Source organism: Jaculus jaculus, chromosome 16 (assembly GCF_020740685.1).
Source record: "Jaculus jaculus isolate mJacJac1 chromosome 16, mJacJac1.mat.Y.cur, whole genome shotgun sequence".
Taxonomy (NCBI): Eukaryota; Metazoa; Chordata; class Mammalia; order Rodentia; family Dipodidae; genus Jaculus; species Jaculus jaculus.
The window spans coordinates 60,786,695-60,800,893 of NC_059117.1; the positions used below are offsets into that span (position 1 = coordinate 60,786,695).

Below are 14,199 nucleotides of genomic sequence, written 5' to 3' on the forward strand. Positions count from 1 at the left end.
CCCCCCACCCCGCGGCCGCGCGCCGGCGGGGGCGGGGCGAGGCGGGGACGCGCGCGGCGCCGCGGGGTCGCGCTCTCGCGGCGGCGGCGGCGGCGGGCGGGCGCGCGCTCGGGGCGGCGGGGGCGCGCGCGCGGACGGGCCGGGCGGCGGCGGCGGCGGCGGCGGCGGCGGCTCGCGGAGGTGGCTGCTTCACTTTCCGGGACTCGGCGGCGGCGGCGGCGGCGCAGCACCAGCACCAGCAGCAGCCTCGGGAGCCGCGGCGGGAAGGGCGGCGGCGGCGCGGAGGTGAGGGCGGCGGGCGCGCGCGCGCGGCGGGCGCACGCGGCGGGCTGGCGGGCGGGTGCGTGGCGCGGGGGTCCGGCGGGGCCCGGGTGAGGGGTGTGTGGGGGGGGAACAGTCCGCCCGTCGTCGCCTCCCCGTCCCCCCTTCCCCCGGGGCCTCGGCGGCCCTCCCCGCCGCCCCCCAGGTAGCTCCGGCCGCCGGCGGCCCCGCGCCCGTCCCCGCGCCCCACTTGTCGCCTGGCGTCCCCTCCCCCCGCCCTCGGCCGCCGCGCCCCCGATCGCCCTCCCGCCCCTCCCCCCGCCCTCGGTGCCCACCTCGCCCCTGCCGTCCTCCCGCACCCCCTCACCCCGCAACCTGGAACTAAGTCTGCAAAGTCCGGGGTAAATGTCACCCTGCAAAGTGAGCCCGCCCGCCCGGTCCCTGGCTCCCGGCCCTAATTGCATAATTGCTGCACATGGTCTCTGCGGCGAGGGCCGGGCCACCCGCGGTCCCCACCCGTCCCCAGACCCCGTGGGGCGCCGGCCAGCCCGGGTGGGGGTCTTTTGTGATGCCTGGTGCCCGTCAGTTTGCATCCTAAACCCGCTTTCCTCAGGGTCCTTCTCTGCAGCCCCCACCGGCCTGATTGGAAGGGGGATTTCCCCTGCTCCCCGCTCCCTGACCCCTCTCATCACCGGTTTGCCCCTTTCCAATTCCAAAGAAGATAAAGCCTGGCTTCTGGTGGCCTTAACCCTCCCTCCCCAGACCAACCCCAAAGGCTCGAGCTGTTGCCCCTGATGGAAATTAAGGCCTTTTTAGAAAGATGTCACCCCTGGCGCCTTGGCTGATAGACCCATTTCATTTGCATGCTTTCAAGATGCATCTTTTTAATTTTTTGGATCGTGTATTCTTGAGCGTCTGTCTTGTCTACTCAAATATTTCTCTTTCAAAGTACAAAAGGATGTGCCAGGACTTACCTCTGATTATCTCACAGTTCAGGAAGATTTTATTTTTTTTTAGCTCCTCATAGTTTGCAATCCCCGAATCTTTGAAAAGCAGGCTTCTGGAAATGTTATCACTGAGTACCGATCTTGGGAAGCCAAATATTTGTCTTTTCTGGGGCAGTTTGAATGCGCCTGGGCTCTATGTGGGCCGAAGATGAAGATGGAGTGTTTTCATATGTCACACCTTGTTCTGTCTCCCCCAGGGCATAGTACACTTCCTCCCAAATCAGGTGCTCAGCTATTATTTCCTGCATAAAAGTCTTTTCACTCAAGTTCAAAGCTGGATAGCGCTGCATGTTGGGCATACAGCATAAAATATTTTACATCTTAGAAAAGTTTAGAAATGTCAGTGGGAAAACTCCAAGACAGATGACAAGTCAGTGTTTTTCTGTTAATAAAAGCTCAAATGAAGCCCTGCTTGTTCGTTTTTTCATTGTGAGATGAGGATAGGGCTTATTTAGGTAGTGGTGTGGGCGTCTGGAGCAGCTACGGTCACTTGCATTGATAAGATACACAGCTGAATCATTAAAATTTTGTGGAATATGTGAGTTTCATTAACTGTGTGTTGCTGATTTCCAGCATTGTAATTACAGAATGTGGATTCAAGCTCAGAAAATTTGTGTGTTGAAGGAAGTATAGTTAAATAATTTAAATATAACTCAATTAAGGAAAATCTACCTTATGTTTGTAAACAAAGTGTTACTTTGAGTATGAAGTAAGTAAAAGTACCAACTTGAATATCTTAAAGTCTTTAACACTGTCCTTTGAGAGGATATTGGTGTTTAGAATCCTGGAATTTATTTTCCTTCTAGGTTGGCTAATTGGATCAGATAACTGCTTGGGAATTAATTTTAAAGTGCCAATATAGAAGCTAATATTTAAAAGTCTTCATTCAGGAGTTTTTATTCATTTGTACTTTAAAGCGGCAAGACACCAATTTTATACTTACAGTTAACTAAAATGATTTATAGAGTATGCTTTTTTATAAAGATAAGTTGTGCCTGAGTATACAATCATTTTGTCCCTTTTTTCAAATATTCAGAAAACAACCAACATAATTTCTTGTTTGACAAGGAAACATAAAAACTTAATTTAAAACAGTTTTCATAGTGATTATCAGTGGCCTCAGGTGAATATGTCACTTGTGGGTCAAGATTTGGCTCAAATAAAATATGATACTGAAAGTAGAAATAATTGTTTTAAATAATGAAGCTATAGAAATTATACTCCTATTTGAACATTTTGAATACTTTTTTTTTAGTGATCCTGGGGTTTGAACCCAGGCCCTCATACATGTTAGGCAAGTGCTCTACTATTGGGCCAAACCCCTAGTATTTTCAATAGTTCCTAGTGAGACTACTTTTTACTTTTGTCTTCTGATACTCTGTAGTTGTTTATGAAATTTCAGTTTCAGATTATGGTTGATTACATCATTGAGTGGTGTTTCAGTAATTATGTAGTCAGGACATTAGATGGTATGTAAATACACACACATAAAATATGGACATAAGTTTGTACCTTTATGACTAGTATGACATCTAGGTGAAACTCAGCATGATTTATTAAGTCGTGGCTGCAGCATGAGTAGAGAGAACATTGTTTTGTTTAGGTTCTTGTGAATTTGTCAGGTAATGGATTGCTTCAGGTTGAAGATGTATAAAATGATTTCTCACTCATTTCATATCTCCTAACATTTTGTTGGCAGCATCTTGCTGTGAGCGTCTTAGCTTGAGAATCATTCTCTTTCACTGTGTACATCTGTTCTACGTGCCATGTGATTATGTAATACTTACAAGCTTTAAAACTTTTAATATGCTTTAACTGAAAGAAGTAAGGTAAAACAAAACAAAACAAAACATTGAGTCCAAGAATGATAATCTAAAGTGAAATAACAATGGAAGCAAAACCAAGAAATATATTCAGAGTTTTAGAGCTAGACATGAAGCATACTGATATAAAATTTCAGTATTCTATTAAGTGACTTTATTGCTCATAAAAGATGTCATAGCTGTGGAGAGTGATGCTCTCCATTTACAGAGCAGTCGGATTTCCTGGGCTCTTTGGGCAGACTTGCTTTTAGGGCAGGGGGTGGGGCGGGATGCAGTGTCTTGTTACTTCACCTTGGTGTGTTCCAGTTCTTCCAATCTTCTGCAATGTTTCTTAGCTTCTCCTTATCAAAAAAAATATTTATTTATGTGAGAGAGAGAGAGAGAGAGAAAGAATATGCACGAGAGCACATGCCAGAAGGAGAGAATGGGTGCTCCAGGGCCCCTTGCCACTGCATACGAACTCCAGACACATGAACCACTTTGTGCATCTGGCTTTATGTGAGTACAGGCTTGCAAGAAAGTGACTAACCCCTGAGACATCTCCCCAGCCCTTTCTTAGCTTCTCTTATTAAAATTCAGACTGTTAAAGGTCTGTATTACAAGACTACCTTGTTTTAGAGGAAGCTGCTCCTTAAACACCTGATGGTGCTGGAGGTCTGTCAGCGTCAACTAGCCGTCCCTTTGAACTAGACGGTAGAGGCACGCACCTATTGACTCTTGTTCTCCATCACTTTAGAAGCGGTTTGACTTCAAGTCTTAATTTGACTTTTAAGAATATTTTTATTTATTTTAAGAGAGAGAGTATGTGTGTCTGTGAACGTGTCAGAGCCTCTTGCCATACATCTGGCTTAATGTGAATACTGGGGAATTGAATCCCAGGCTGGCAGGCTTTGCAAACAAACACATTTATCCTCAGACCATGTCCCTAGCCTCTAAAAGTAACCAAAAGAATCCTTTTCAAAAGGAATCTGTTCAGTTTGTCTATCTCCTTTAAAGTTTCCTCCCCCTCTCTGTATGTTGGCAGTGTTACTGAACACGGTCAAGTCAGTCTTTTGTTTGTTAAAGCCACCTCTGAGAGGCAGCTACCAGTGCAGATCTGGGTGTTTCAGCTCACTGACACTGAGGTAGGTAGTTGGGTGTGCGGGCTGGGGGTTCGTAGTAATCCAGTTCAGAAAGGCTATGACAGAATGAGAGTGGAGAGGAGTATCCTTTTCGCTTAGGGAGGTTTTGTGTCGGCTATCCAGGTTATAAGGGCTACCAGCATATCAAGGTATTGAGGAAATTGAGTTGGTAATCAGAGCTGCTCTGGGAGCATGAACTCAGAGCAATGGGGATTTCAAAGCCTCGAGGGATATTTCATTCAGATTGGGGAAAAATGAACTCTTTGGTGTCCCAACGCTGTCTCTATCTCTCGTAAATCATGGCAGCGTGGTAGAGCTGGGTACATTTTTGTTGAGAATCACATGACCTCTATGTTCCTCTCTTATCACAAAGGTTACCTAAAACAGTTTTCCCATTGAGAGGATTTTAACCTTAGCTCTGAGGCCATCGGGGTTGGATTTGAGTGTGGCCATGCCTCTGTTTCTCTGTCCCCATACTTCGTGCTCTCAAGGTGACTGGCATATCCTGCTTTCTCACAGATGGACACAAAGGGCTTAGGACAATGGTAGGACTTAAGCCCTCAGTCCTCTTCTTTTGGTTTATTTTATAGCAGCTGTTGTAAGGTGCAATTTAGGTTCTTAAACTCACACGCTCCCTCTTTTTGGTGCTGGTAATTGAACCCAGGCTTTTCTACATTCTCTATTATTGAATATTAAAAATGTACCACTCAGCTTAGGGATGTACCTCAGTGGTGAAGTGCTTGCCTAATATGCACAAGGCCCTGGGCTCAGTCCACAACATCATAAAATGCCAAAAGCCAAAAAGACAGCTCTGTGGGTTTCAGACTATTTACAGAGCTGTACACCATGATCACTACTTAAAGTACATTGGATTCACCTCAAAGGGAATTTTCTGCTACTTATCTCTCTCTTACCCTGCCTCTATGTGCCTGTGTTTTACTAGTGAGCGCCTCATGCACATGGGGTGGGCTTGTAGTATAGCTTACAGTCCTTTCTGACTGGTTTTCTCTTAGCATGACAGTTTAAGGTTCTTCCGTGCTCAAGCGTGTGGATCCACACTTCATTGCTTTCGTGGCTGAGGAATCCTGTTATGTGGCTGGACTGTGTTTAGCTAGTGAACATTTGAATCATTTCCACTTTTTGTCTGTTACCAGTAAAGTAGCTATAAACGTCTGTGTATAAACTTTGCATGAATGGACGAAAGAAAAGTTTTGGTGAACCACAAAGCTATTTGTTTTATAAATGACCAACTTCCGCTTTATGTTTAAACTTACTGGTTCTGTTTTGGGCTCATGTTCACTGAACATCATAGCTGCAGGAGTGACGTCTGGTTCTCTTACTGCAGGATCTAAGATGTCCACTGAGGCGCAGAGGGTTGATGATAGTCCAAGCACCAGTGGGGGGAGTTCGGATGGAGACCAGCGCGAGAGTGTGCAGCAGGAGCCCGAGCGGGAACAAGTTCAGCCCAAGAAAAAGGAGGGAAAGATATCCAGCAAAACAGCAGCAAAATTGTCAACTAGTGCTAAAAGGTATTCAGCTACTGTCACCTTTTCATTTGCTAACGACTTACCTTCTGGAGTGGGAAATTATTTAAAAATTTTTATTTTATTTATCTGCATGCAGAGAGAGAGAGGACTGAATTAGTGTGCCAGGACCTCTTGCCATTGCAAGCGACCGAACTCTAGATGCTGGCACCAGTTTTTGTGACTGGCTTTATGTGGGTATCAGGAAATTGAACCCTTGGCTGACAGACTTTGCAAACAAGTGCCTCTAGCTGCTAAACCATCCCCTAGCCCATGACTTTTTTTTTAAAGCATGGCTTTGTGGAGAACATTTTTTAGGTTTAAATTTATTTATTTATTTGAAATTATTTATTTTCTTATTTTTGAGGCAGGGTCTCATTCTCCCCATATTGGGAACTAAAGGCCTGTGCCACCATGCCCAGCTTGACTTTTTATTTATTTCTTTGTGATGCTTGTACCAATGTTTATGTTCAGCTTATGTGAGTGGCTTGGGAATTGAGCCCTGGGCTGGCATGCTTTCTAAGCAAGTGACATCTTCCCAGCTTTGTGGAGAACTTTTAAAAGTCGGTTAAGTGGTGCAACAGATTATAAAACCCCACATCTATAGTGTTGATATGCTGGTACTTTGTCACAGCATGGATAAGACGTCATACAAGTATGATGGTTTCATTGATGGCTACTTGACCATACGTATACTCCTGTGTAGTATCACAGAATGGGAATTAAGAATCTATTAAAATAATAATGTCAATGATGATTTAGTTTCTACTCTTTTTTCTTTTTGGTAAAGGCAGACATGCTAGAGTTAACAGCAGATGTATCTTGGTTTCATTATATTAGGAGTAGGCCAGTCTTAATAAAGCTTTTATCTTTCCCTAGAGAACAGGTGGCTCTGGAAGGGAGATATTCCAATGAGTCTCCATTGCCACTTCAACCTCTGATGAGGATCCATGTGCTAATGGACTTCGAAGGCATTTTAGTTACTTTTCTTGTTGCTGTGACAAAATAATCTGACAAAAGCAACTTAAGGAAGGAAGGGTTTGATTTTTTAAAAATGTATGTGCTAAGATGTATGTATGTGTGTAAGTGTGTGTGTGTGCGCGAGTGTGCATGTGGAGGTCAGAGGACACTCAGGTGCCATCCTCAGGAATTCTGTCCACTTTTTAAACATCAGGGTCTCTTACTGGCCTGAGCTTGTCAAGTAGACCAAACTAACCAGCCTGTGAGCCTTGAGGACCCTCCTGGTTCTCTTTCCAAATGCTATGATTTCTAGTGCATGTGAGCATACTTAGCATTTTGGCATGAGTGCTGGAGATTGAACACAGGTACTCATGCTTACAAGGCCAGCGTTTCATCAACCGAGCTATTTCCGCAGCCTCAGGAAGGTTTACTTTGGCTCACAGTCTGCCATTGGGGAAGGCATGGCAGCAGGGTGTGAGGCCACAGGTTACATTGCATCCACAGTCAGGACCAGGGAGATGAAGGCCAGCACTCAGTTTACGCCCTCTTTATTCAGTCTAGGACCCCATCCCATGAACTGGTGCCACTCACATCAGGCTGACTCTAACTCCCTATGTTAAATAAACCTTTCTGGAAGCACCCTTGTAGACACATCAAGGGGTGTGTTTCTATGATGATTCTAAATCTCATCAAATTGACAATCTAGATTTACCTTCACAGAGGGAATATATTTTGATATTGTTACATTGGAGACTATGTCTTGGAAAATAATTTGAAAGGTAAATTACATTTAGCAGACTCTTACCTGATTTTGTGATTGTGTGTTCTTTTTTCTTTTAAAAAATTTTAAAAAATTTATTTATTTATTTATTAGAGTGAGTGAGTGTGTGAGAGAGAGAATATGGGTGTGCCAGGGCCTCTAGCCACTACAGCTGAACTCCAGACACACGCACCACCATATGCATCTGGCTTACGTGGGACCTGGAAAATTGAACCTGGGTCCTTATGCTTAGCAGGCATGCGTCTTAACCATTATGCCATCTCTCCAGCCCTGTATATTCTTTTAACTGAGCAACTAGGACACATGACTGAAAGCAGTCTACAGATGTTAACTCTTTCTGAGCATGCAAGTCTTAGGCAGGTAGGCTGTCTGAATGTTCAGTAGTAGCTTTGGATGCTGTTGGATGATATGAACTAGGGGGTCTTCTTTCTCAAAGATCCTAGACTGTTTTTCCCTGGCTTACTCCATCCACAGAGTTGAGAAGACCCTTCCCAGGCCTTGTGGTGAGAGATATTGGAGAAAGGCGAGGGGCCAGCAGTCCATTCCAATGTATTTAGAGCTCCCAGTTCTCACTGCCAGATCCGACATGTCTGTTGAAGGAGTATGTCACCAGAGAGCCCCAGATATTAACCCTTTAAGCCTCCACACTGGGTCACATAGGGTGGGAAAGTGTTCCATGTATTTTTGCTGTCACACCACAAGCCCAGGGACTTTAGCTGGGTGACTTTTCTCCTAGACCCAGTACAGAATGGCCTCCTGCTGAGAAGTAGGCGTGGTTAAGGATGGACCAGAAAGGCTGGGAATGGAGAAAATAAGACACTCAGGGGTTAGGTGGATGGTAAGCATTGTTCAAATACAGGTGGTATCTTGTCGTTCCATCTGGAAGGGAGACCCACTCAGCCTCCGCTTCTGCTGATGAGATTATCAGACAAGGAGAAGAGAGATAGTTGGTTAGGTCTGTGTAGAGTGGAGTCCTGTGAGCTAGCGCTCTGCTTTCCTTGATTGTTATTTACCAGCAATCTTAGGCTAGCTGGGAGCATCCCTCTAAGATTCCTCAAGACAATTTGGCTCTTGAAGGCGGTGCACTGTTTAATGTGATGTGGGGGTTTTATTCAGGTGTCCCCCATTAACTTAGTTGTTCTGCATGCTAGGTTCCCAGCTGATGGAGATTTGGGAATTAACACCTTCTGGAGGCAGTGTATGTTGGGGGTGGGCTTATGGGTATTATAGCCAGTTTCCCCATGCCAGTGTTGGGCACACTGTCCTATTGCTATTGTCCACTTTATGTTGGCCAGGAGGTGATGGACACCCTCTGCTTATGCCATCATTTTCCCTGCCATTGTGGAGTTTCCCGTCGAACCTATAAGCCAAAATAAATCCTGTTTCTCCCACAAGCTGCTCTTGGTTGGGTGATTTCTACCAGCAATGCGAACCTGACTACAACAGTAAAGTGGTACCGAGAGTGGGATTGCTGCTAGACACCTGACTATGTGGCTTTGGCTTTTTGAAGTAGGTTTTCAAGAGGATTGTGGAAGGATTTGAAACCTTGGCCTAAGAGATGCCTTGCAGTGTTGTAAGTATAGCTTGATGGACTGTTCTGGTCAGAGTTGAAAGACCTGAATGCAGTAAGAACTATGGGCTGTGAGGTTTGGTGTATGAGGGTGAGAAAGAGCTTTGCTTGGACTGGGCTGGTGTGAGGCTTGCTGTTATGCCCATGTCCTGAGAAGTTGTGCAGGGTTGCTTTGCATAGAAATAAACTGCTATGAGCAGAGGAATATGGCACAGAAAAAGTGAAATCTTTGAACTTCTGCCTGTTCAGCTGCAATTGAGAAATTATAACCTTTGAGATTGGGCCAGCTGACCTGCACTGGGACAACAGGAAGAAGGTAGACTCTTTTGAAGGGGTCTGAGTGCTCAAGAAGTGTCCTATTCTTCAAAGTCTGCTTTATTCCCCTCTGGATTAACAAATTGTCACCCTACCTGGATTGTGGAGAATAAGAAATGCAGGAAAGAGAGGGTCATTGAGTTTGCAACATGATCTTGTGTTTTGGAAATGGCCACGGGCATTGTGAAGCAGATTTGCTAGATGCCTGTATGGAGACCCCATGGGGCCATGAGAATGAACCATGGATCGCAGTGGAGACCCAGTGGAGATGCCGGGACCATGAGATGGCTGCCAAGGAGTTGCCGGCTCCGATGAAGTTTTCCAGGACTGTGAGTAGCCTAGCTGGAGGGGCAGAATTGGAATGCCAGAGACTTGTTGCTGGTTAGAATTATTGGACTTGGAGATTTGTCGCTGGCTGGAGTTGTTGGACTTGAAGCTACAGAGTTTGATGTTTCCCCTGGTTGTTTTAAATCTTGTGTTAGCTGAATGTTTCTTTGCTATGCCCAATTCCATCTTTCACAGTGTGAATGTTTATTCTGTGCCATTATGGTTTTTTTGATATTATAGTTCAGTTAAAAGATCTTGGACTATGGGGATGTATGAATATTATTGGGATTGATTAAAAACTATGGGGACTTTTAAAGTTGGACTGAATGCATTGTATTTTACTTATGGATGGTTTATCAGTTTATGGGGGCCAGTGGTGGAATGTGGTGGTTTTATTCAGGTGTCCCCTATAAACTTAGTTGTTCTGAATGCTAGGTTCTAACCTGATGGAGATTTGGGAATTAATGCCTTCTGGAGGCAATGTATTGTTGGGGGTGGGGTTATGGGTGTTATAGCCAGTTTCCCCATGCCAGTGTTGGGCACACTGTCCTGTTGCTATTGTCCACCTTATGTTGGCCAGGGGGTGATGGACACTCTCTGCTCATGCCATCATTTTCCCTGCCATCGTGGACTTTCCCTTCAAACCTGTAAGCCAAAATAAATCCTCTTTTTCCCACAAGCTGCTCTTGGTTGTATGATTTCTACCAGTAATGCGAACCTGACTGCAACATGTGAGAATGTGAGATTTTCAAGTTCATGGGCCATCTTTTACTTCACTTGACTACAGTGTATCCAGAAAGCACAGATGTCCAGTGCTAGTGATTTAATTTTTTCTCCTCCTCAGAAAGGGAGAAAGCTCGTTTTAGAGATGTTGTCTGTGCAGTGTTCAAGGCAGGGCATGCTTGACGCTCACAGGAAGCAATGCTGTAATGTTGGTGAGGTAAGAGAATCTCCTCTAGCTGCTTCCTGGGCAAAGTCATTCTCGGGAACCTGCTGTTTTCAACTTCTGACTTGTGATTTTTCTTTGTTAGGCACTCATAACTTATGGTGACTGTATATGGAGTTATTTACTATTGGTTTTGCATATAAAAGGCTGCTTTATTGCTAACTGGTTTAATTTATAAGACAGTTTTAATCATCTTCCTTTTCTTTAATACTCTACTTCAAATAATTGTCAGTTTGTTTCTTAGGTTCTGAGAACTTGGAAAACAATTGAGACTCATGAGCAGAAGGGGACTCACAGCTTCTAGATTCACCATCCTGTCCATCTTCCCTTAGATAGCCAGTTCACGATATTCATTTCTTTGTTACTTAGAGATATGGATTTATTGTAGGAGTTAAGTTTTGCTTGGCTTTCCTTAGGACTTACAGTGAGAGGGAGTTTCAAAATACAAATTAAGGGCTGGAGGGATAGCACAGTGGTTATGTTGTTTGCCTGTGAAGCCTAAAGACCCAGGTTTTATTCCCCAGTACCACGTAAACCAGACACACAAGGTTAAACATACGTATGGAGTTCCTTTGCAGTGGCTAGAGGCCCTGGTGTACCCATTCTCTCCTATCTGCTCCTCTTTCAAAATAAGTAAGTAAAATACAACTTTCATTTATGATTTTTGTTAATAATAGGGCTTTGTTTTGCATATGTGCCTTGTGTGTTTGCATGTGTGGGGATCCAGGCCAGAGGCTGGTATCGTGCGTCTTCCTTGATCGCTCTCCACTTTACTTAATAAGGCAGGATCTCTCCCTTGAGCCCCAGCTCACCATTGCAGCTAGTCTAGCCAGCCAGCTTGTCCTGGGAATCCCCTGTCTCTGCCTCCTGAACCTTAGGATTTCAATGGGCTACCATACCCACCTGGGATTTGCCTGGGTGCTAGCAACCTGAAGTCCTGTCCCTGTGTTTGTGCAGCAAGTACTTTATCCAGACTATGCCATCTCCCCAGGCCCCCAAATCCATTTTAATTTTGATGAAAAGTCTTTCCTGAACAGTATCATTCTGTGAGTAATCAGCAGCAGAGATGAGGTCCAGGTTTGAGTTTGGTTCTAAGGCCACCAGCTCTCTGGTCCTGAAGCTCCAGTTGATCATTTCTTAGCCAAACTTTTCACTTTCGATGGGGGAGGGGTTAGGGTAGATTCTCACTGTGTAGCCCAGTTGGGTTGGGAACCTAAGTATTCAGCCTAAGTTGACCTTGAACTCTAGATCCTCTACCCCCGTGTCCCAGATGCTGGGTTACAGGTATGCCACCATGCCTAGCTGCCTTATTTTCCTCCTTTGTAAAACAAAGATAATGGCACCTTCTTTTGAAGGCTATCATGAAGTTCTAATGTGATAAGTATTTATCTTGCAAACAGTAAACTCTTTCACAGGGTACTGTAGGTTAAAAGATTTTGTGCCAGTTTCACCTATAAGGGTATTTTTTCCCATGTGTTTCAAACTTTGACGAAATGAAGTGACTGTTAACCCCAGAGGACTCAGTGCTGTTGTTAACAAGCCACATTCAGATGCTGAAATTAAGTGCATTTTTATAGTAACTCAGGCAAAGGGCTTGCATATAGGGGCTCAGTTACTAAGTGAAATGTGCCATAATTGTAGAGTTAACAATTGCTATAATAAATGTGCTATAATTGTAGCTTAATAATTTGTTGTAGAAATGTTTTCTTAAAAAGTCTCATTTTTGAGCCATTGTAAAATAGTGTTATACATATTTAAACAGTGGTGATTATTTGCCTTTTTTTTTTAGAGTTAAGAGGAAAGGTTATAGCTTTTTATATATATTTCATTTTCTTTGACAACAATTTGTTCTTAAAAGACTGGCATTTTGCATCTGTTTAGGGCAAGGTCTTACTCTAGCCAGACTGGTCTAGAACTCACTGTGTAGCCTAGGCTGGTTTCCATCCTTTAACCACAGCCTCTCTAATATTAGAGTTACAGGCTTGAGCCCCATGCCCAGCGTGGTCTTGTCACAGCTCCTTCTCTTGAAATGTCTGTATCCCACTTGTTATATTTGCAAATATGTTACTGGACTCCATCTGTAGTGACAGATGAAGATGGTTTTGATGAAACTGACTAGTCACTCCATGACATCTTTGTCCCAAGACCTTCATTGGTTTGACTGCCGAGCTTCCCTGTTGGTGCCTCTGTAAAGATGAGGTTGAAATCACATTATTTCAAATTAATATTGTTCAGAGTTGACATTGTAATATTATTGGCTTTTTAGTATAATGCTATCCTAGAAGCCGTATTTGGTGTTAGACTGTCAACTTTTGTTAAGTTGAAAGGTGGATTCTGGTGTGTTTTAGTGTGATCTTTTATATGGGAATGGGCTCATCAACATTTGTTTTACACATGTGAATGAAGTAGTAATGTTTGTTGACAATTTTTTGGGTCATTACTATGTTTTCTTAATTCAGGAAAGTATATTTTAAGAATTTATAACATCTTAAATCAGACAGCATTTTACAATTGATATACATAATTAATTGATGATGTGTCTTGAAATCAGTGGTTTTTGGAAATGATAGATACATGGTACTTATCACTGTTCAGAATTAAATTCTAGGCTCTTATACAATGGCAGTCCTTTATATAAAAACTTTATATTTTATGAAAATATAAAAATAATTAGTATGATGCTTTCTTGAGAAGCAAGTGACAGTTGCTAAGGAAGATTGAGGTGACAGAGGAGTGCCATCCAAAGGAGGAAGGTCAAGACTAGGCGTGATGAGGGGCTTAGAAAATAATTGCCAAGAAAACACGTCTCAGAATCTCCATGTCCACGTACCCATGTTCTGCTGAGCCATGAATAGTGAGTTTTCTTTAACTCAAGGTTTATGTGCATATACTGTAAATAGACACTGCCCCAGTTTCTGAGCAATTAATCCCATATGTTAATTTTAGAGTGGGTGCTTTATATTTTCCTTTTAAGAATGATTTTAGTGTCACGTTCCTCAGGAATGCTGGATGAATTATGATTGCTAAACTTCCTTCCCCCACTTTTTTAAAGCAGATGATTCTCACACAGTATCTTACTGTGTTGTTATCATTTATTACTGCAGCAGAATATTCTATGAAGTCATGTTAACTGGAATTTAGTTTGTAATTTGTTTCTGATTCTCAGTAAGTGTGTGTACTCACTAACCTTTGTTAGACAAAAAGCTGGGATTCCAACAGATTGGCAGATGGAAATTAGAAACATAGTCAAATGTCTAGTTGGTCTTAGAAATTCCAATAAAATTCCTCCCTTTCCCCTTGTCTTTTGGGCACTCTTCCACTCTTCCTTGTATGTATATTTCTCTCTCCTCTGTTTTCCTCTATCTTACTTTCTCTCTGTCCTTCCCCTCCTTCATTATCTCTACCAGTATAATAAAGTCTTGAACTAAAAAAAATTCTGATAAAAGAATTCTTTTGTTTGTCTGACTTAGAAAATAATTGTCTCAGTATTTCACCTTGCTTGTGCAGAATAACTAGCCTTAATTTCCTTGTCTTTTCAATGAGCATTGAGACAGCAGTAAGAGAA

The 14,199-nt window shown here is 43.5% G+C and overlaps 1 protein-coding gene across 1 annotated transcript in view; it reads left to right on the top strand.

Annotated features, from left to right (window-relative positions):
- The first annotated feature begins 222 nt into the window (after positions 1 to 222).
- The window catches only part of LOC101610831 (ubiquitin-conjugating enzyme E2 E2), a 290,283-nt gene continuing 276,306 nt past the window's right edge, over positions 223 to 14,199 (top strand). The window contains exons 1-2 of the mRNA XM_045135971.1: positions 223 to 285; positions 5,558 to 5,741. Of these exons, the coding sequence (XP_044991906.1) occupies positions 5,566 to 5,741 (176 nt within the window). The 5' untranslated portion in view covers positions 223 to 285; positions 5,558 to 5,565. The remainder of the gene's footprint in view (positions 286 to 5,557; positions 5,742 to 14,199) is intronic.